Source organism: Phocoena phocoena, chromosome 2 (assembly GCF_963924675.1).
Source record: "Phocoena phocoena chromosome 2, mPhoPho1.1, whole genome shotgun sequence".
Taxonomy (NCBI): Eukaryota; Metazoa; Chordata; class Mammalia; order Artiodactyla; family Phocoenidae; genus Phocoena; species Phocoena phocoena.
In genome coordinates this window covers 84,079,602-84,102,632 of record NC_089220.1, presented here as the reverse complement: position 1 = coordinate 84,102,632, position 23,031 = coordinate 84,079,602, and the positions used below count along the sequence as shown (strand labels likewise).

Sequence of the window (23,031 nt, the reverse complement as noted above, 5' to 3'; positions counted from 1 at the left end):
TGAAATAGCTGCTTGGGAAATTTTTTAAAAAAATGCTCACAATATTTCAGCGTGTTTGATAGCCTCTAAATGGTCACTAATGGTCCACACCTGCTGGTATTCATGCTGTTTTGTGTGTAATCTCCTCCCCTTCAGCATGGCTGGACCTAGTGATTGGCTTCTGATGAATAGAATACAGCAAAAGTCATGGGATGTCACGTCCTAGATTAGGTTACAAAAGGACTGTGACTTGCTTTTGGCTTTAGGATCAGAGGAGGCCAAGGTGCAACTTTCTTCAGTCATCCTGAATCCGGGTTCATCCGACACCAGCTGCCTCCACTATGCCGCCTAAGTTCGACCCCAACGAGATCAAAGTCGTGTACCTGAGGTGCACCGGTGGGGCAGTCGGTGCCACGTCTGCCCTGGCCCCCAAAATCGGCCCCCTGGATCTGACTCCAAAAAAAGTTGGTGATGACATCGCCAAGGCAACTGGTGATTGGAAGGGTCTGAGGATTACAGTGAAGCTGACCATTCAGAACCGACAGGCCCAGATTGAGGTGATACCTTCTGCCTCTGCCCTGATGATCAAAGCCCTCAAGGAATCACCAAGAGAAAGGAAGAAGCAGAAAAACATTAAGTACAGTGGAAACGTGACTTTTGATGAGATTGTCAACATTGCCCGACAGATGCGGCATCAATCTTTAGCTAGAGAACTCTCTGGAACCATTAAAGAGATCCTGGGGGCCACCCAGTCTGTGGGCTGCAATGTTGATGGCCGCCACCCTCACGACATCATAGATGACATCACAGTGGTGCGGTGGAATGCCCAGCTAGTGAAGCACTGCAAAGAAAAATAATAAAGGGTTATTTGACAACCAAAAAAAAAAGACTGTGACTTCCATCTTGCCTACCCCCCCCCAGCCCCGCCCCTCAGTGCCCTGGCTCTTGTGGAAACCAGCTGCCATGTGGTGAGTATCCCTCTATAGAGCTCCACATAGCAGGGAACAGATGTCTGGCCAACAGCCCTGGCCCGCACCTGGCTTGCACCCTTCTGAGAAGCCCTGAGCCAGAAGAGCCAGCCAAGCCACCAACTAAAACAGTGATAAAATAAATGCCTGCTGTTTTAAGCTGATCAATTTGGGGATAATTTGTTATGCAGCAATATAAAACTAAGATATTCATTAACTTAAAACATTAGGATATCAAACTATAAACAGTTTATTTGGTACAACCTTTCAGGGAGCTAATATGGCCATAACATCAAATTCCCCTACAAGTTCACACTTCCTTTGGCCTTGTAGTTCTGCCTCTAGAAAATCCGCTAAAGCGTGGGAGGGGGGAGTGGGGGTGGGAAGCATGCGTTGCTAAAAAAAGGAATAGTTACAAGGATGTTCAGAGCAGCAATATTTATAATGGCAAAAAAATTGGTAGCAATCTATATATCTAGTAGCAGGGGATTGAGTAACTAGATCATGGAATTGCCTCTAACAGAACAGGTTGGAAACTATTAGTGAGTCTTGAAAGCAAAGTGACTTGCCGTCAGCACTTGAAAAAATAAAGGTAAGTTTTGCTTCATAAGACATTTTCATTTCGTGTTTGTATGCGTGTGTGTCATGAGGTTAAATGAATTTCTTACTCTGAGTCATGGTCTAAATTTTGAGAAACTCTGCAGTGTTGAAAAAAGATGTGTATAAAATTACTTAGGGCTTCCCTGGTGGCGCAGTGGTTGGGAGTCCGCCTGCCGTTGCGGGGGACGCGGGTTCGTGCCCCGGTCCGGGAGGATCCCACATGCCGCGGAGCGGCTGGGCCCGTGAGCCATGGCCGCTGAGCCTGCGCGTCCGGAGCCTGTGCTCCGCAACAGGAGAGGCCACAGCAGTGACAGGCCCGCGTACCGCAAGGAAAAAGAAAAAAAAAAAAAAAAAAAAAAAAAAATAAGGGGCTTCTCTGGTGGCGTAGTGGTTGAGAGTCCGCCTGCTGATGCAGGGGACACGGGTTCGTGTCCCGGTCCGGGAAGATCCCACATGCTGTGGAGCGGCTGGGCCCGGAGCCACGTGAGCCACGTGAGCCATGGCCGCCGAGCCTACGCGTCCGGAGCCTGTGCTCCGCAACGGGAGGGGCCAGAACAGTGAGAGGCCCACGTACTGAAAAAAAAAAAAAAAAAAAAATTACTTAATGACACAAAAAGTATTCAAAATATAAGTTACAAAATAGCACACATATGTTACAAAATGATCCAATTTCGTGAAAATCCAAAATAAGTAAATCTATATAAAAAGTGGAAAATACACCAAACATATCATTTATGCTTCTTATATCTATATTTTAGAATTTTCTATAATGAACATGTCTTTTTAAAAACTTTTTTTATTGAAGTATTGATAGTTTTTTTTTCTTTTTTAACATTTTATTTATTTGGTTGGTTGGGCTGGGTCTTAGTTGTGGCAAGGGAGCTCCTTAGTTGCAGCTCGCCAGCTTCTTAGTTATGGCATGCAAACTCTTAGTTGCGGCATGCACGTGGGAGCTATTTCCCTGACCAGGGATTGAACCTGGGCCTCCTGCACTGGGAGCGTGGAGCCTTAACCAATGTGCCACCAGGGAAGTCCTGATTTTTTTTTTTTTTTTTTAATATTTATTTGGGGCTTCCCTGGTCACACAGTGGTTGAGAATCCGCCTGCCAATGCAGGGAACACGGGTTAGATCCCTGGTCGGGGAAGATACCACATGCTGCAGAGCAACTAAGCCTGTGCGCCACAACTACTGAGCCTGCACTCTAGAGCTCGCGAGCCACAACTACTGAAGCCCGTGCTCTTAGAGCCTGTGCTCCGCAACAAGAGAAGCCACCGCAATGAGAAGCGTGTGTACCCCTGCTCACTGCAACTAGAGAAAACCCACATGTAGCAACAAAGACCCAAAGCAGCCAAAAATAAATAAAATTGTTTTAAAATAAAAAGAGAGAGAGAATAGAAACTTGCCAGAATGCTAGCAGTGGTTTTGTGTGGCAGGATTATGGGAATTTTTTAATGTTTTAGAAAATTTAGAAATGTTTCTAAAATGAACATGCTTTTCTTTTATTATAAAAATTTTTAAGGACTTACCTGGTGGTCCAGTCGTTAAGACTTCTGCTGCAGGGGGCATGGATTTGATACCTGGTGGGGAAACTAAGATCTCACATGCTGCATGACGTGGCTGAAAAATTAAAAAACAAAAATCCTGTCTAGTTCTGATGGGGTCTGCCTGCTGCTTATTTTATCCCACCACTGGACCCAGGCCAGGCCAGGAGAGCAGGGCAGACACCCTTGCCTCTGCCCAGGCCTGCACCCTCTTTATTTCCCCACCCTGATATGACCCTGTGGTCCTGGTGGTTTTTCTTCACATCTTATCTTGAAACTTGAGTTCCCTTATCTTGGGCAAACTTACTGATGAATAGTGACACTCCGCAGGTCAATGCTGAGATGGAAGAATGTAAATAAGGAGGGTTACACTATAAATAATGGGCATAACTCATTTGTGTACCATTAAGCTTCACTGGGGCCATGTTGTGTGCTCATGCAGAATCTCACCAACCCCCAGTTTACAGATGAAGAAATATGCTCAGAGAGCCCCCATGCATGAACCTGTCTGTGTTCCTGTGTAGGCATTCATGAAGTTTGCATATTCCAATCCATTGCCAAGTTCTGTTAAATATTACCGCCTAAATAGCTCTCCAATGTGTCCACTTCTCACTATCACCAGCGCTACCTCCCCCCGTCAAGCCCTACAGCAAATGGCCTCCCAACTGACCTCCAGGACTTCTTTGCCCTCTGATCCTCTCTGTATTCAATAGCTAAGGCGATATTTTGGAAATTTAAATCTGAACTCGTCAGTCTACCCAGCCACCCTTGCTTAAGATTTTGCAGTTATTCCCAACGCTCTTAGGATAGAGACAAAACTCCTTAACATGGTTGACAGGGCCCTATGTAGATACCTCCACCCTGTCTGCCTCATGGCTCGCTTTTGCTTCCCTCATCTCTTTGTTCCATCTCCATTGACCTTCTCTAGTCCCTTGTATTCACCCTCTTCCTCCTGTCACAGGGCCTTTGCATATGCTGTGCCTTCTGCCAATTCCACTCTTGCTGGCTCCTATACCTAGTTAACTCCTACTATATCTCCTCTTACCTTTTCTTCAGATCATTAAATACAGTCGTAGTTTTACATTTATTTGATTAGTTGGTTAATGTTTGTTTATTTTTATACTAGACTGTAAGTTCCATGAAAACAGAGACTGTCTTTTGGATCACCAATCCCCAGTACTGACTATAATACTTGACCTACAAGAAGAGCTCATAAAATCTTTGTTAAATGAATGAGTTAATGAATGAACAAAACCCATAGACTCTTCTGATCTGGTTCCTTTTCTTGAAAGGGCTCCCAAACGGTTCAGAAGACAGAAACAGAAGAGGGAGGGAACAGCCATAATAATGCCTATCACAGAATGTAACAGGTCATCAAGGTAAGAGCTGAGTCTACAGGCTGTATTTTAGAGCCCTCCCTACCCCCTTCTTATTGCCACCTTCCAAAGAGGACCAGGAAGGAAGCCACTGCAGAGAAATTCCAGGGCCAGCCTTTGACGGACAGAGCCTCACCAGGAAGGCAGGGAGGATGAGAAGGCAAAGAAAGGAAGAGAAGGGATGTCTATTGAGAAGGGACTCTGTTTTGGATATCAAGCTGAACGTTTACGTACATCATCTCATTTAATCCTCTCCAAAACCCCATTTTGCAGATGAGAAAACAGACTCAGGTTGTGAAACTTGAGGGTTATTAAACCAATGCAGGGCAAAGCTGGGTTTGAACTGGGGTCTGTCAGCCTTCCTCTGAAGCCTGGGCTTTTCCAGGCTACCATCCTGGCCTCCAGCCTTCAAACATCTCCCTCACCCTGTTAACTTAGGACCTAAAATTTCATCATTAAAGACTCATCCGTTGGCCTGTGTCTAACACTGTCTTTTAGGAGTCAGTGTATGAAGTTGATACTTTGGAAACAGAAACTCATCATCATAAAGGCAATCACTACAAGACCTAAAAAGAAATACATAAAAGAAAAAAAAAATACATAAACAAAAATTAGAATGTGCAAAGGAAAGGGGATGAGAGAGCATGAGTGAGGGAGTTAAATCTCTCATCGTTCATACTGAGGAGAGAAGAGATACTGTCTAAAATGGACAAATTTATGATATTACACAAAGGGATAATGGTGATCTCAGGAGAACTAAAAGCAGAAGCTGTTGGTTGGGTTCCCTCTAGGGAGTGGAACTGGGGGGAAGAGAGACACTTTTCATTTGTCCTGAGCTGTTCATAAAAAAAAAAAATTATAGTAGTATTCTGTTGTGTAACCTTTCTAAAAAGTTTTGAAGTTTTTGTTACAAAAGACTAAACAAACAAAAACACCCTTCCTTTATTTATTTATTTTGTAATTTATTTATTTTTGGCTGCATTGTGTCTTCGTTGCTGTGTGCGGGCTTTCTCTAGTTGCGGCGAGCAGCAGTTACTCTTTGTTGCAGTGTGTGGACTTATTGCAGTGGCTTCTCTTGTTGTGGAGCATGGGCTCTAGGCAAGCGAGCTTCAGTAGTTGTGACACACGGGCTCAGTAGTTGTGGCACGCGGGCTTAGTTGCTCTGCGGCATGTGGGATCTTCCCAGACCAGGGCTCAAACCCGTGTCCCCTGCCTTGGCAGGCGGATTCTTAACCACTGCACCACCAGGGAAGTCCAAAAACACCCTTCCTTTAGAATGCAAGTAGGCCTAGAAGTAATAGTCCTTGACACCTGGGTAAATGTTAGGTCTGCAGGGTTCCTCTGCATCAGGAAGGACATGAGTTGGGGGAGGGTCATGTGATGATAAACCTGGCTTCCTAAGCAGTTGCCCCTGGGGAATGGGCTTGGGAGACGAGCTCGCCTTTGCAAACACAGGGCCAGGGTAGTGCCTCTTCCCTCACATTCCTAAAGGCAACTCATACTCAGACACAAGAGGATACTGACCCCATTAGGGCCAGAGATAACCACCCCTCTAATTATCCCTGAGGCGACTCTGCCATCAGCAGCACCACTCTCTGAGCAGGAGCCCTTGCCAGCCAGGGACCCCACTGCAGCAGGATCCATGTGACCGCAGCTTCTGGGGGCCCAGGTGGATCTAGGCCAGGAAAGTGGGACACTGAGGGCTCTCAGGTGAGTATGACTCAGGTCAGAGCCCCGCACGCCTCAGGACCCAAGGGCCTCTTCCTCCTCTGGAGGCATGGCATCCTCTTGACCTTTGCTTGGTATATCACTCCGTCCCAGCGGCTGCAGAAAGGGAGCCCGGGGCACGACTCAGGAGTGCCACTCACCAGCAGCCAGGAGCCAAAAGAGTGGCATTCCCAGCACTAGACAAAGGCCTATTGATCTTTGACCCCCACCACTCCAGGAGCCTTGGCCCTCCCTCCTGCCTGCTTTCCTTTCTTCCCTGCTGGCCTCACCCTCTGTTCTGTCTCCTCATTCCCTGGCTCTCTTGCTCTGACTGGCAGTTTTTCCCAGCTCCTTGACCAAACCAATCCTTCCATGCTGTCTTCAAGCCCTGCCTCCTGCACATCTCCCAACCTGAACAAGGAGAATCCAAGAAAGAAGGTCCAGTGGGCTTCTGGGAGGAGGAGGACGTCATCCACAGACTCAAAGTCCCAGTCCGACCCCTCCAAAGCGTCCAGGTCCCGGAAACTCGGCCGGCTGACGGTGAAGTATGACCTGGGGCAGCTCCAGAGCTGGCTGGAGATGGAGCAGTGGGTGGACGCCCAGGTTCAGGATCTCTTCCAGGTGGGTAAGACACCGCGGGCCAGGGGACCGGGAGAGAGCCTGCTCTGAGGCCTCAGGAGGAGCTGGAGGGCAGATGAGAGATGCTCCCATGGAGACAAAGTTTTTCCCCACAGGTGAATCATGCGTTTGCAGTCCTGAAATCTGCCTCCCTCTGGTCTGGGCTCTGCCTCTCACTCTCTACATAATCTGCAGCAGGTCTTTTAACATCCCTGAGACTTAGTTTCCTAATCTATAAAACGGGGCTATCAGTGCCTGTCGTATCCCTTTCGTAGGACTTTTTGAGGCTCAGATGAGATAGTAGAGGAGTTATTTTTCTTGATTTTATGTCTTTATTTACTTTCAACCTCAACACACATACACGAGTAGAGCGACATTGTTCATTCCTGTGGCTGTCAGCCATGTGTAGCTATTTAACTTTAAACTGATGAAAATTAAAAGTTCAGTTCTTCAGTCACACTAGCCACATTTCAAGTGCCCCATACATCCGGATGGCTAGTGGCTACCAAGTTGCCAGCACAGATACAGAACATTTCCATCATCTCAGAACAGATAGTGCTGGACTAGAAGGTCAAAGTGATCAATAGTGAACGCTAATACCAGCACCTGACCTAGCCTTGGGCCTGGCTCTGACTGACTCCCCTCAACCCCACCCTGGGAGAGTAGCCTTTTTTTTTTTTTTTTTTAAAACCTAGATACCTACTAATCGGGATCCTAGTGTAGTAACAAATGCTGCTCCAACAACAAGAATAACATTTGGAGCACTTAACTCTGCACTAGGCACAGTGCCCAGCACTTGACTTGTGTTATGTCATTCAGCCCTCCCCACAAGTCCATTAGGTAGGTATGGTTTACCGTGGAGGAAATGGAGGCTTAGAAATGTTGAGTAACTAGCCCAAGGTCACACCACTAGGGAGCCCAGGGACCAGGAGCTGCAGCTGGGGCTCTGCCTGTAGCGCCTGAGCGTTTATTCAAGCTGCTAGTGGTTCTCCACACCTGAAGTACTTCAGTAATAATCCGATGTCCCAGCTGCATTTCAACTGAATTTCAATCTACTAGGGTGGGGCCCAGGCACTGGTCTTTTTCATAAGCTCCACTGCTGATTGTAGCGTGTGGCTGGCGAGAACCACGCACCAAGCTGGAGACCAGAGTCCTCCTTGTCCACATGCCATGGTCCTTGTTTCTCTCCTTCCTTACTCAGGTCCTGTCTTTTCTTTTGGGGGCAGCAAGGGCTTGTGATTCTTCCAGGTAAGGGCTGTGTCAGTGGTCCTGTGGTTGGGGGAGGGGAAGAGTGATGCATGTGGCCCAGGCTGTCTTGTGAGTCTCACTGTGTCATGTGTTGGTTTGGTCCAGGTGTTGACGGTGTCCCTGGCAGCATCCTGGGCCACTCGCAGTGGGGAGAGAGATGCCCTAGAACTGGGAACAGGAGAGGCAAACTTTCTTTGCCTATGTGTACTCTCGCCTTGCAGGACATCTCCGCTGCCCTTCATTCCTGCCAGCACCCTCCCTCTCTGGATCAGTTTCAATTTCAGACTGTTGTGCCCTTACATAAAAAGTCTCATATCTCAGACACCTCAGGGCAAAGATCAAGGCAGGGGAAAAGCTGTAAAATAATGAACTCATAACATTGGAAAACAGGACATGTGGGAGGACTGCTCCCAGGCAATGACTGTAATAAAATAACCTGGTCTACAGTTGTCATGACAATTGTCCAAAGGTGCCAGGTGGCGGTTCCTCTTCTAATCTCTGTCCTCTTCAGCAGGAAGCAGGCAAGTGGCTGGGGAAGCCTCAGGTGGCTGGTTATCTTGGGCAGAGGTTGAGGCAACCCAGTCTCCAGGCTTACCCTGCCTCAGTTATTCCTGCATAGAGCCCCTCTCCACCCACTGGGACTCCCCACCACATGCCCACCTTGGGTAGCACCACTGGGAATGGTTCCAGGAGTGGGTTGCGTCACTATTTGTTTAGTTTAGCTTAGTGGAACCCAACCTTCCTTTGTTGGAGGACCCCACCTCTTCTCACTGGGTGTGCAGCCTGCTTTAGGGTCTTGTGAAAAACCAAGTCTGGGTTCAACAAAACAAACTGACTTGGGGGCCTGGAGTTCCTGTTGTCCAGAAATGGAGTGTGGATTTGGCTTCTAAGCAGAGACTTAAACACTCATGAGTTTCTCCTATTTTAAGGAGACTCTTGTTTAACAATATGCCCCCCTTTTGTTACCATCCCCTATTTCCTGTCTCCTTTACAAGGCTCCTTAAAGGATTTGTACCAACTCAGAGGCTTTACTTACTTTTTCCTTTCCTATCACCATTCAAACCACTGGATTCTGACTTCTGTTCCCACCACTCTATTGAGACCTCTTGGCAAAGTCACCAGTCACCACCTTGGGGCCAAATCTAGTGTACACATCAGCAGGGGACACTGTTGACCACCCCAGAGTTTCCTATAGTTTACATGATACCATGCATTTTGAGGCAGCCCTTTTGATGTGATGGCATTTTAAGAAACAATCTATTAAACTTACAACTTTAGGGCTTCCCTGGTGGCGCAGTGGTTGGGAGTCTGCCTGCCAATGCAGGGGACACGGGTTCGTGCCCCGGTCTGGGAGGATCCCACATGCCGCGGAGTGGCTGAGCCTGCGCGTCCGGAGCCTGTGCTCCGCAACGGTGAGAGGCCCACGTACCGCAAAAAAAAAAAAACAAAAAACTTACAACTTTAAAAATGTATTATCAGGAATTCCCTGGCAGTCCAGTGGTTAGGACTTGGAGCTTTCACTGCCATGGGCCCAGCGTCGATCCCTGGTCAGGGAACAAAGATCCTGCAAGCAGTGAGGCCAAAGGAAAAAAAAAACTATGTGTGTGTGTGTGTGTGTGTGTGTGTGTGTGTGTGTGTGTGTGTGTATATATGGTCAATGAAATGTGAAACAAACAGTTGTTAGCTCATCTCTGAATTTCACTCGATTACTGGTTTCTATGGCAGAGAGATCAGGAGTAAGTGGACAGAGTATGGAGTGGAGCAGAGAAAGGGGTCAAATCAGGCAGCATCTGTCAGGAAACCACCACATGTAATACAGAGTCACAATATGACCATACTTGTTCACCTCGGTCAGAGTTGTTTGACATATCTGCTCATTTTCTGAGAATTCAAAAAATACTTGAGGGAAAGAATATTTTGGATTATGATTTGAGCCCATATTCTCAATACCAGACTGCAGTGACAATCTGACTCTCAGTGATATACATACCCTATGTTCAATATATGTATAGTTAATGTCTTAAATGATATAAAATGGTTTTAGGAGCAGGACTAAACCTTTTTTAGAGGTGGAATTCTAATCATTAGTATGTATTTTTATTATTTGGCCCCAGCATCCACCTTCTGGGATTCCAGTTACATGTATGTTAGACCACTTGATATGGTCCTACAGATCACCAAAGCTCTATGCTGTTCTTTTCTTTTCTACCAGTTTTTTTCTCTCCATGCTTCATTTTGGCTAGTTTCTTTTGCTATTTCCTCAAGTTTAAATGGTATTTTTTTCCTGTAGTGTCAAATATGCTGTTAATTCCATTCAGTAAAATTTTTCTTTAAAATATTTTATTTTTCATCTCTAGATGCTTCACTTTGTTCTTTCTCGTGTCTTCCATTTCTCTTATTACTACGTTCATGTTTTCCTCATTTGCTAATTCCATCATCTCTGTCATATCTGATCTGCTTCTATTAATTGATTTTTTTCTCTTGCTTATAGGTCACATGTCCTGCTTCTTGGCATGATTAGTGATTTTTTTATAGATTTATTTTTAATTAATTAATTAATATATTTATTTATTTATTGGCTGCACTGGGTCTTCTGTTGCTTTGCGCGTGCTTTCTCTAGTTGCAGCGAGTGGGGCCTACTCTTCGTTGCGGTTTGCAGGCTTCTCATTGTGGTGGCTTCTCTTGTTGCAGAGCACAGGCTCTAGGTGTTCAGGCTTCAGTAGTTGTGGCACATGGGCTTCAGTAGTTGTGGCTTGTGGGCTCTAGAGCGCAGGCACAGTAGTTGTGACGCACGGGCTTCGTTGCTCCACGGCATGTGGGATCTTCCCGGACCAGGAATCGAACCCGTGTCCCCTGCATTGGCAGGCGGATTCTTAACCACTGCGCCACCAGGGAAGCCCTGTGACTAGTGATTTTTTTTTTTTTCTTTTTTGCTGTACGCGGGCCTCTCACTGTTGTGGCCTCTCCCGTTGCGGAGCACAGGCTCCGGACGCGCAGGCTCAGCGGCCATGGCTCACGGGCCCACCCGCTCCGCGGCATGTGGGATTTTCCGGGACCGGGGCACGAACCCGCATCCCCTGCATCGGCAGGCGGACTCTCAACCACTGCGCCACCAGGGAAGCCCTGACTCGTGATTTTTGATTGGATGCTGGACATTGTGAATTTTACGTTGTTGGATTTTTTTTTCTTCCTTTAGAGTGTTGGACTTTGTTCTAGGATGCAGTTTAGCTACTTGTGGTTCAGTTTGATCCTTCTGAAGCTTGTTTTTAAGTTCTGTTGGGGTGAGTATAGAGTGGCCTTTAATCTAGGAAACAATTTACCCCCCAAGTAAAGCAGGGCCCTCCTGAGGTCTCTCCTGAATTCCTGTATGATCGGTGATGACTGTCCACTCTGACTGAGTGGAAATTGATTTGTGTCAGTCCTCTGTGAGGTCTGGGAAGTGTTCATCTCTGTGCCCACAGTGCCTCAGAGTACCTGGCTTTGTGAAGTTTTACCCTGTGAATGTGTATCTTGTGTTCAGAAAAGACTCAGAAGAACCCTCATGTAGATTTCTGGAGGTCTCTTTCTTCATAACTCCCTCCTCTGCAGAACTCTGGCAACTTCCAGCCACCTCAACCCCAAATTCTGGTATCTGTCATATCAATTTAGTATGACCACTGTGCTCTGCTTGGGATCTCCCTTTCATTTCGTTTCTTTCCCAGGTAGTGCTGAGTTACCTGTTATGTAAAGTCTGAAAACACTTTTCATATATTTTTGTCTGGTTTTCTAGTTACTTATGTTGAGAGAATAAATCCAGTCCCTGTTACTCCATCATCAGAAGTGTAAACATCTTGTTAACTCCTATTCAGCCTTCAGGTCTGAGATTAGAGGTCACCTCTTCCTGGAAGCCTTCCTAAACCCCAGGCTTGGTTAGGTTCCCCTTCCATGTGTTACCATAGTGTCTCATCAGAGTGCTTATTGCCCTGTATTATAACTGCCATTTGACTTGTCTGTATCCCTCAGGAGACTATAAGCTTTTCAAGGGCAAGATCATGTCTGTCTGTCTTTGCTGTTATGGCCCCATCACAATGCTTGGTGCATAGTATGCTCTCAATAAATCTGCATTTAATGAATGAATGCTAAATCAGATGCGCTAGAAACCAAGGAAGCAAAGGGGAAAGTCTAGAGTTTAGGGTGAAAGAAGTAACTTAGAACCCTAGCACTGTTTATTTTTAAAATGGTATAGAAGGACCAAAACTGTTAACAGTGGTTACCCATTGGCAGTGGAAGGAATGAGAGGGTGAGGCATCTTTTCTCTTTCTTTTCTTTTTTTTAAAAAATATTTTTAAATTAATTAATTAATTTATGGCTGCGTTGGGTCTTTGTTGCTGTGTGTGGGCTTTCATTGCAGTGGCTTCTTTCTTCGCAGAGCACAGGCTCCAGGTGCACGGGCCGCAGTAGTTGTGGCTCGCGGGCTCTAGAGCGCAGGCTCAGCGGCCATGGCTCACGGGCCTAGCCGCTCCGTGGCACGTGGGATCTTCCCAGACTGGGGCACGAACCCGTATCCTCTGCATTGGCAGGCAGATTCTTAACCATTGAGCCACCAGGGAAGCCCTTTCTTTCTTTTCTAAATCAACTTTACTGAAGTCTAATGGCAGACAACAAGATTTGCCTGTTTTTGAAGTGTACATTTGAATGCACTCTGCCATATATAACCACTACCCCATCAAGATATGGAACATTTCCACCATCCAAAATGTTCTTCAAAAAGCACTTACGGGGGGCTTCCCTGGTGGCGCAGTGGTTGGGAGTCCGCCTGCCGATGCAGGGGACATGGGTTTGTGCCCCGGTCCGGGAGGATCCCACGTGCCGCGGAGCGGCTGGGCCTGTGGGCCATGGCTGCTGGGCCTGCGCGTCCAGAGCCTGTGCTCCGCGACGGGAGAGGCCGCAGCGGTGAGAGGCCCGCGTACCGCAAAAAAAAAAAAAAAAAAAAAGCACTTACGGGGCTTCCCTGGTGGCGCAGTGGTTGAGAGTGCTTTGCAACGGGAGAGGCCACAACAGTGAGAGGCCCGCGTACCACAAAAAAAAAAAGAAAAAAAAAAGCACTTACTTGTTTTTGTTTTTTTTTTAACAGAGAGGGAATTTTTTTTAAAACAAGTTTATTTTATTATTTGTTATTTATTTGGCCATACCGTGTGGCATGTGGGATCTTAGTTTACCAACCATGGATCAAACCTGTGCGCCCTGCAATGGAAGCATGGTGTCTTAATCACTGGACCGCCAGGAAGTCCCAGCACTTACTTTTAAAAAAAGATTAATTAATTAACTTATTTTGGCTACGTTGGGTCTTTGTTGCTGCACATGGGATTTTGCTAGTTGTGGTGAGCGGGGGCTACTCTTTGTTGTGGTGCACGGGCTTCTCACTGCGGTGGCTTCTCTTGTTGCAGAGCACAGGCTCTAGGCACGCAGGCTTCAATAGTTGTGATGCACGGGCTCAACAGTTGTGGATCGTGGGCTCTAGAACACAGGCTCAGTAGTTGTGGCTCACGGGCTTAGTTGCTCCGTGGCATGTGGGATCTTCCTGGACCAGGGCTCGAACCTGTGTCCCCTGCATTGGCAGGCGGATTCTTAACCACTGCATCACCAGGGATGACCCTTATTTTGGAACATTTTATAATCTGTAACAGAAACCCTGTACCCGCTAGTGGTCACACCCCATTCCCTACCACCACCACTCCCAGCATTAGGCAACCACTAATCCACTTTGTGTCTCTATAGATTTACCTATTCTGGACATTTCATACAAATTGAATCATATAATATGAAGCCTTTTGTAACTGGCTTCTTTCACTTACATGTTTTCAAGGTTAATCCATGTTGTGGCATGAATCACTACTTTGTTCCTTCTTATTGCTGAAAAATATTGTATGGCTACATCATATTTTACTTATCCATTCACCAGTTGATGGACATTTGAATATGAATAATGCTGCTGTGAACATTCATATGGACATATGTGGATGTATGTTTTCACTTCTCTTGGGAATAGACCTAGGAGTGGAATTGTTGGGTCAGATGATAACTCTATATTTAACATTTTAAGGAACTGCCAAATTATTTTCCAAAGCATCTGCACCATTTTGCATCCCTACTAACAATGTTTATAACTATTGAAATTAAACAGATACTCTTTTTAAAGAACCCTAGACTGTTTCAGGTAGACCATAGTAGTTATTCAGTAACTGTTGAATAAAAGGATGAATGGGGTGGTTTGAGTAAGGTGAGGAGAGGAACTGAACATGGGAAATAGAGTGGGAGATGGGTGAACCCGACAGCTAACTGTCACCCCAGCACCAGCTAGCCAGGCTCCTCTGAGCCCCGTGTGATTCCCAAACAGGATCAACCAACTCCTTCTGAGCCTGAGATCGACCTGGAGGCTCTCATGGAACTATCCACAGAGGAGCAGAAGACTCAGTTGGAGGTAGAATGGGGGGCCAGGCCCCGGGCCCAGGGGTTGGGGGATGGAAGCTGGGCTTGGACCAAGGGGAGCCCAAGAACCCAGGTTCTGCCTCCCCATCTGTGTGTGGAGAACCAATTCAGAGGGGAGAATTCCTGGGAGACTGATTGGGGACTCGTGACAAAGTGCTGTGGCTCGGGAACCCACTCTCTGCTTTCTTCTACCAGGCTATTCTCCAAAACTGCCCCCGCCCCACAGAGGTAAGGGATGCTCTGTTAGTCTGGGGGTAAGAGGAGGCCCAGCGGGACGGCAGCTAGCGAAGAGGAAAGCTTGGTCCTGGGTCCTTCTCCCCTTCCCTGACTCTGAAGCGATGGGGTCAGGTGGAGACTAGGGAGAGCAGTGTGGTGGGTGGGTGTGACCCCATGCCTTGATCTCACCCGTGTTTCTTTCTCAGCCTTTTATCTCTGAGCTGCTCAGTCAACTCAAGAAATTTCGGAGACTCAGTCGGCCTCAGAAATAAGCCTTGTGAGACTACCTTCATCAGCTTCAGCACTGCCAGGTCTGCCCTGAACCCCTGGGTCCTGAGCTGAGAGGGAAACAGCTCCTTGGGACACAGACAAGGAACATGGAGAGTGAGGAGGGACATTTGGACACCCCCGTCTATGTGCAGTCACAGCTAATTTCTGTCAGCTGGGCTTTCTGGGAGCCAGTCATGGCTATGGCCCAGTGCTTTCCTCGGCAGCCGAGTGAATAAAACCTTGAGGAGCCCCAGCTGAATGGAGTGTGGAGCATATCTGTGCTGAGGGATGGAGGAGGGAGGGATTGAAGTGTTATACCATAAGGCCAGCATCCTGAGTCACTAGTCTGCATCCACATGCCTCACCCATCTGTCCATCTATCCATCCATCCACCCAGGGCTTGAGAATTCAAAGATAAAGGTCACAGTTCTGCATCAGAGAAATTACCATCAAGCAAGACCTGGAGGCCAAGCAGAAGGCACCTGGCTAAGAGACACAGCATCCTGACATCACCAATAGGAACCCAAGTGGCAAAGACCCATAGGAGAGGTAACAGGAAAAAAACTAGCTGGGTTTGGGGGCCTCAGGGAAAGCTAAACCCTCTTCCCTCACTAAATGATTCAGGAGACCTCAGGCTGAGGACTCTTTCTTGAACCAGCTCCAAGCCAGAGGCAGAAAGAGAAAAAGCAGGGGCTAAGCAGAGGGGTATAAAGGGTATAGGCTCAGAGGCCAGGAATCAGGTCAGAAGGAAGTTGGTGGGAACAGACACTGGGTCTGAATGGCATGTGGGTTGGGACAGGAGCCCTGGAGGTGCATCCTTTAGGAGTAAGGCAGGAAGCAGGGTATGCATTCACTGCTTGTGCATGCAGTGTTTGAGTATGGTGGGGCCTGGGGGCTAAGCTGGGCTGCCCAGAGCAGGATGCACAGTTCAGTTCAGTTCAGTAGTATGAATATTCATGCCTACTGCGTATGAGGCCACCAGGATGGGTGGGACTGTTCCTGCCTGCAGAAGCCTGCAGGACGGCTCAAGCCTTTTCCTCACTCTACAGGACTGGACTTACAGCCTACTCTGCTCTTGCCACCTCTCCAAGGCCTAGGCTCAGGGCCCACAGGGTTCTATAGATAAAAGATGCTGGGTCCAATGAATCAACATACTTTATTAAATGCTCTAAGTGCCAGTAGAGGGCCCTGGACCCTTGAGCAAGTTTCAGGACTCCTCCTTGGATTCAGGCTGGTCTTTCCCATCATGCCTCTCACTCCTAGTCCAGACTTCAATGCTGGAGGCTCCAGACTTCTGCCTTCCCTCTGGCTCCTCCAGTCATCGTCTCCAATGGAGAATCCTTCCTCCTTCCAGGGACGGAGGCTCAGGAAAGAGCGCATTCATAAGCAGTCTAGCCTGACATGTTCTCCCATCAGATGCCCTGGAGGGCACCCCAGCTTGTGTGACTGCCTGTAGGATGGCCTTCCCGGGAGGACCAGGGTTCCCTCAGTGCTCTCGGCTTTTATGCTGGGGGTGGTAGGCAGATGTCTGGTGCTCTTTAAGTTCAAAGGCATCATGGCCTTCCCTGTGGAGCACAGATAGAGGTCAGGGATCACAGGTGGCCCCGCAACTCTCCCAGCCCCAAAGAACATTCCACCTGCACCCACCGGAAGCAGCGGACACAGTAGAGGTCTCCGTCACAGCTAGCACAGCGCAGGGTGGCATCCTCATTGCAGATACAGCACCAGGGGAGCTCCTCTTCCTCAGCCTCAGGCCTGGCGGCCACGGCCTGAACATTTGGAGAGCAGGGAGGAATGGGGGACATAAGGTACCCGATGGGGTCTGGGAGGGCGGCTGGAGGAACAGTCGGCCAGGCAGGGAGGGAGGCTGTGGTGGCGGCCCAGGGGTCTGTGTCTGGGGTTTTCCTCACCTCAGGCTCTGCCCTGAAGGATTGGGCTTGGGGTCGGAGAGCTGGCTCTGCAGGGATGTTAAAGCCACTTGCCTCATCCAGGGCAGCTTCTTCAGTGAGCTGTGGACAGGGCGAAGAGGTACAGCTCCCCACTCCAGGCAGCCCCGCCAACACACAGTATTTCTGCGCTCTGTGGCCTTAGCTCTTAACCCATCTTCCTTTATGTTGTCTGTGGCTGCTGATACCCCATCTCAAGGGCCCAGGGGCAGGTCTGTGTCACAGGGGCAGGGGGGCCCAGCTAGAACAGGAGCTGCACAGTGACTAGCCATCGAGCCCCAGAGCGGAGGCAGAGTGAATGGGGTCAGGTGGGTGGTGGGGCAGTGTGGCAGGGACAGGACAAGGGGTGGTCGGGTGGGTAAGGCGGGGCCGACCTGCTGAAGGACTCTCTGGATGGCTGTCTCCTCATCCTCTTCGTCATCACTGTCTGGAAGGCGGTAGTCCTGTAGGGTCACTTGAAGAGGGAGAGACGGGAGCAGGGGAAGAGGAGTGAGGTTGAGAGCTCACCTGAGTGGCTGTACTTCTGCCCCCAGCAGAGGTTTGGTTTCCAGTGGCACGTGTTCCACAACTGAGCAGCCTTTGCAGCCATTCTGATCAGACCCTGCCCCACCATGCTGGGCTGGAGGGCATGAACAGAAGGCTCCGTACCTGAAGGGACCCAGGGTCCCCTGCCCCCTGAGGGCTGCCACTTGTTCCTCATCCACTGCTTTGCCCTAGCACCTTCCTCGTGGTTCTGGGTGGAGCTCGATAGACCCCTGGGCACAGGGACCCCCAGCCCCTGACTCAGCCTGGCAGGGAGTACAGCCACTGTGCAGTTTGGCCTGAGGGTGAGAGTGGGGAGGACTGCCCAGTGGACATGAATGAGTGGCTGCTCTCCAGCCTCTACCTCTATCGGGGTCGCGTCCCTGCAGCACGGCCAGGCGCTTGGCGAGGGCCAGGATCCGCTCCTGCCTTGTGTTCTCCTCCCGAAGCGTGACTGCTGCCTCAGCCAGCAGCCTCCTCTTCTCCTCCTCCAGGGACCAGGTGGCCTGTCCCTTGCAGCTGGTGCTCTGGGCCCCTGGGTCCCCCTGGTTGAGGTCATTCTGGATAGAGGCGGCTGGAAAGGGTGATGCATTCAGGGAGGCAGACATTTCAGGATCTCTCATCAGAAACCACTGAGCCCGTTTCTCAACGTTTTAAAAAAAAACACAGATTGGGTTTCCCTGGTGGTGCAGTGGTTGAGAGTCCGCCTGCCGATGCAGGGGACACGGGTTCGTGTCCCGGTCTGGGAAGATCCCACATGCCGAGGAGTGGCTGGGCCCGTGAGCCGTGGCCGCTGAGCCTGCGCGTCCGGAGCCTGTGCTCCGCAACGGGAGAAGCCACAACAGTGAGAGGCCCGCGTACCGAAAAAAAAAAAAAAAAAACCCACAGATTATCAGCTTTTTGTTCAACAATAGCTCCTGTGGTTTATATTACAAATAAAATTAGTATTTCCTCCATTATCCCAAATGTAAAGAACTAGTAATCTTAGACATTTCTTTTTCAATTATATCCATCCCACCCACCTGATATTTTAACATGCTGCCCTTAGGGTAGTTGCCCCATGGTATGAGAATCACTGCCCAAAAGGAGCAGGATATGGGGAGGTCAAGGTCCAGCCAGGCTCTCTGCCTTACAGGCTGGAATCAGCATTTCCAGGGAGCAGCGCAGAGAGGACATGAGGGAAGCTGAGGTCTTGAACGTCACTAGGCAGGAAGAATTTTACCAGAGTGGGTGTGGCTCTGACATGGTGCCCTTTAGCTCAGAGTTTCAGAGTAAGATGTTTGAAGTCAGTCGGCTTCGGGTTCAAGTCCCAGCTTTGCTACTTAATAGCTGTGTGACCTTGGTCAAGTTCCTTAAGCTCACCAGGCCTCAGTTTCCTCATCTATCAAATACGGATAATAACAGTTATTATAGGATTACTGAGGCTATTCAGTGAGATTGTATCTCTAAAGCAGGGTTTCTTAATCTTGGTTCTATTGACATTTTGGACAGGATACTGGCATACCTTGTTTTATTGAGCTTCGGTTTATTGCGCTTCACAGACACTGCCTTTTTTTTTTTTTTTTTTTTTTACAAATTGAAGGTTTGTGGCAGCCCTATGTTGTCAGATGATGGTTAGCAATTTTTAGCAATAAAATATTTTTAAATTAAGGTATGTACATTGTTTTTCTAAACATGCTATTGTACACTTAATAGACTACAGTATCGTGTACATAATTTTTACACGCACCAGGAAACCAAAAAATTTGTGTGACTCACTTTATTGCAGTGGTATTCAACTGAACCTGCACTATCTCTGAGGCATGCCTGTAATTCTTTGTTGCAGGGTTGTCCTGTGTATGTACGATGTTTAGCAGCATCCTTAGCCTCTGCTCACTAGATGCCAGTGGTACCCTATGAGTTGTGACACCCAAAAAGTCTGCAGACGTTGCCAAATGGGCCCTGGAGGGAAAATCATCCATGGTTGAGAACCACTGCTCTGAAGCTTTTGAACAGCAGTGTCCAAAAGAATTTTTTAAGATGATGGGATCATTCCATATCATGTCTGTATTTGTGCTGTCCAAGATTGTAGCCATGAGCCACTTGTGGCTACGGAGCACTTGAAATGTGGCTGGTACCACTGAGGAACTGAATCTTAAATTGTATTTAATTTCAACTAAACGTAAATAGCCTCTTCCTCCTCTTTGTCATCATCATCATCGTTGTAGAGAACATTCACTAAGCATTTACTATGAGCCAGGCAGGGTCCTAAGCGCTACTGGATTAGCTCATTTCCTCCTCATGACTTCCCTGTGAGGTAGGTTTTACCACACATTCCTCCATTTTACAGATGAGGAAAGTGAGACTTAGGTCAAGTAACGTGCCGAGGGTCACACAGCTAGTAAGAGGTAGAAAAGGGAATCACTGTCTGAGCCTAAAGCCCACATGCTTATCCACTAGGCCTACACTGGCTCCCACTGGAGTAAATACTCACTAAATGGTAGCCTTTGTAATGTTGACTATTCTCTGATTGATGTTCACCTCCCAGAGCGTGGGCAGCAGAGCCTCTCCCACCTGGGGAAAGAGTCAGGGCAGATCCCTGGGGGAGCTAGGTGGAGAAGATACCTGGGCCTCCTCGTTCCCAGCTCTCATCAATAGCCACCTCCGCTGCTAGCTCTGTCAGCAGATCCTGTGCCTGCTGGGCCTGGGTCCTGGTGTCTGGTGGCTGATGTGCCTGCTCAGAGGAGGGAACCTCAGTGGGGAGCAGCGTAGGCAGGAAGCCACACCATAAGGCTCAGAACAGTTTTAGGTCAGGGGTGGATGCTGAGGAGTTCCCAAAGCTCAGGGAAAGGGGACAATTCCAGAGCCCACATAATCAAATAGGTCTGGCAGTCCCCAGCACGACCAAGGGGCCACTCTTTCCTGCCCCACCCAATCCTGCTGCCTGTCCCTGGTTCCTTGGTCTGGCAGCAGGCCTCAGGAGCAGGAGGTACTCCTGCAAAGTATCTAAGCATATACGTATCTGGGCTTCTACTGGGTCCTCGTCCCAGGGCCTCCATCCCTCCAAAGCCACAGCACTCACCAGCTGGGGGGTCTGAGAAGGTGGAACTCTGCCCTGCAGTGAAGCAAGCCGTGCCTCCATCTCCTGGGTGGAAGGGATGGAACCCTGGGGTGCATCCCTCAGTGCAACTAGCCTGGCTTCTATCTCTGCCTGCGAGGGCACTGACTCTGCAATTGGCATAGAGAAGCCTTGTAAGATCCAGAGGAATCCTAGTCCCACGAGCCCTGAATAGTGTCTTTTCCACCCTGTCTGCCCCCACTCACTGGGCTTGTTCTCCTGGCGGAGCCGTGCTAGGCGCTCAGCAATGACTTGGTCTTGCTGGGTCAGTCCATGGCTCTGGGGAGTGTTGGGCTTCTGCTTGGCTTCCAAGGCTGCCACACGCCTGGCAGGATATGAGATAGAGGCTCTTAAAGAATGCAGAAGGGAGGGGTGAAGGCACTCACTGTTTCCCATTCAAATCATTTCTAGGCAGCTAGGGAGGCCTCCAACAGACAATTTTCTGTGGCGCTGGCTCATGTCACCCTGCAGCCCAACCCAGCTGACCGACGGGAGAGTCCAGATGCGAGGGTGAGGTCTACCAAGAATCTTTTCTGGGGAAAGGACTGGTGAGCTGCTTTCTAAGCCCAAGAGGGCAGTCAGGAGCCTGAGAGGTAGATATTTTCCTGATCCTGTGCTCATTTGATCTGTAGGCTGGGAAGAGACTCCTACCCTATGGCTCCCTTGTCCTTTCCCCATCCCCATTTGTCTCTGTCCCTTCAGCACTTACTTCTTATAGTTCTGAGGTGGTGACCACTTGGAGGCATTGGCAGGAGCAGATCCTCTATAGAGAAGAAATCTGGTGTCAGAAGTCACCTGCCATCTGCCTGTCAGTGTCCCCCACCCCAAACACTTCCTGGGCTGACTCTAGACATAGAGCACAAGGCTGTGAGGCCTAGCCATCTGCCTGCTGCCATGCTTGGCTGAACCCTCGACCATATTGGCTTCTCACCTGGTCAGAACCTCATGGCACTGCTTGCAGACTTTCTGTTGGGTGTTTCCAGCCCGGGGAACTGCTGCACTGAAGCTAAGGCAGCCGGAACAGAAGGCCCGGCCACAGTTCTTACAGCCGTACTACAAGAAACATGAAGCAAGGGGTCTACCTCTCACCTGCCCCTGCAGGCTCCTCCCTGGGACTCTCCAAACACACACAGAGAGCAGACACTGGAGTTGTGACCAGCTGCTGGGAGGAGGATGAGGAGTGGGGCCCCTAAGGACTGGGGAGAGACAGGGGTGGAGGGTAAAGCGATTCCTCAGTCTCCAGTATTCTATTCAAATCTCGAAAGCTTCATGCAAAATTCCCATGCTTTCTACTCTGTCTTCAATTCCCTGACACTGGAGTGTAAAAGACAAATAGGCAAAGCCCCATGCTTCAGGTCACTGACTCTTCAAAAAGGAGAAACAGTGCAGAGCCCATGCCTTCTCTGCTCTAGCAGAGATGAAAGGAGGCTTGACTCAGAATGGGATGGTAACAGTAGCAGCCTCCATTTATTAAGCATTTACTGTGTGCCAGGCACTAAACTCAGTACTTAACTTTCACCACCTGATTTAATCCTCACAATTTATACACACTATCTTACTTATTCCTGATGACCACCATTATTATTCCTATTTTAAACGGGGTCAGAGAGGTTACACGACTTGCCCAAATCAAGGTCACCCCATGAATGACAGCAGAGCTCAAATTTGGATCCTGACCACTTTGACTCCAAAACCCAGGTTTCTGAGTGCTACATGGATCTGCTTCCCTACCTGCTATTCATTCATCCTATCTGGTTCCTATCTCCTGGTCACAACTGAGGCTGAGGAAGCCTGCAGTTTACCAGGGAAACTTGGCAGGTCTGGCCTGAGGACAAGTGAGACTTTGCCATGGTGCCCTGGGGCAGGAGAAAGGGCAGTAATCTAACTCAAGAAACCGGGGAAGGGCTTGCAGGTGACGGTTTCAGAGCAGAGAGAGCAAAGGGCGTGGTGTGATGGAGAGTAGGCTGTGGAGAAGCAGAGTGGAGGGAAGGAAACAGCCGGATCCTACACTTGGCAGACAGAAAAGCCTAGATTTCCAAAAATGACAGGAGCCCAATTTACAGTTTATGGGGGACCTCTCACCTCCAGCACCTCACTGGACCCTCACACCAACCCCGAAAGCGAGGGAGTGTTAGCCACACTTTATAGAAATGGAAACTGAGGCTCAGTGACTTCATCAAAACCACACACCTGGAGAGGGCACGTAAAAACAAGTCTGCGAACTGCAAGTCCTGTGCATTTCCCTCTACTCCGCGCCCTCCCTAGCCCTCTAGCCCCCGGGGAGAGAAGACTCGCCTCCTTCTTGAAGAGGGTGAACTTGACAGCGCAGCCGTAGCACCTATTCTCCATCGTGGTTGTCTGCGCGGCGCGGCAAGGTCGGCGGAGCTGAGCTCCTGCGGCTCATATCCAGGACCCCGTGCACCCTCACCCAGCCCCGCCGTTACTCTCCACGCCCACTCGCGCGGGCCAACCGA

At 49.0% G+C, this 23,031-nt stretch overlaps 2 protein-coding genes and 1 pseudogene across 2 annotated transcripts; 2 read left to right on the top strand and 1 right to left on the bottom strand.

Moving 5' to 3' along the window:
• Positions 1-254: 254 nt before the first annotated feature.
• LOC136118440 (large ribosomal subunit protein uL11-like) lies at positions 255-6,373 on the top strand (annotated as a pseudogene).
• PPP1R14D (protein phosphatase 1 regulatory inhibitor subunit 14D) lies at positions 6,310-15,245 on the top strand. Its single transcript, XM_065872566.1, has 4 exons — positions 6,310-6,793; positions 14,415-14,498; positions 14,702-14,734; positions 14,929-15,245. Exons 1-4 carry the CDS (start codon positions 6,545-6,547, stop codon positions 14,992-14,994), a joined length of 432 nt encoding a protein of 143 aa, XP_065728638.1. The 5' UTR covers positions 6,310-6,544; the 3' UTR covers positions 14,995-15,245.
• Positions 15,246-16,478: 1,233 nt separating this feature from the next.
• ZFYVE19 (zinc finger FYVE-type containing 19) lies at positions 16,479-22,980 on the bottom strand. The gene is made up of 11 exons (XM_065871982.1): positions 22,853-22,980; positions 21,489-21,610; positions 21,267-21,320; positions 20,764-20,882; positions 20,522-20,667; positions 20,065-20,173; positions 17,825-18,034; positions 17,313-17,392; positions 16,903-17,001; positions 16,640-16,761; positions 16,479-16,557 (listed from the first exon to the last, which is right to left on the bottom strand). The coding sequence occupies exons 1-11, from the start codon at positions 22,904-22,906 to the stop codon at positions 16,479-16,481; spliced, it is 1,194 nt and encodes a 397-aa protein (XP_065728054.1). The 5' UTR covers positions 22,907-22,980.
• Between the last annotated feature and the right edge of the window lie 51 nt (positions 22,981-23,031).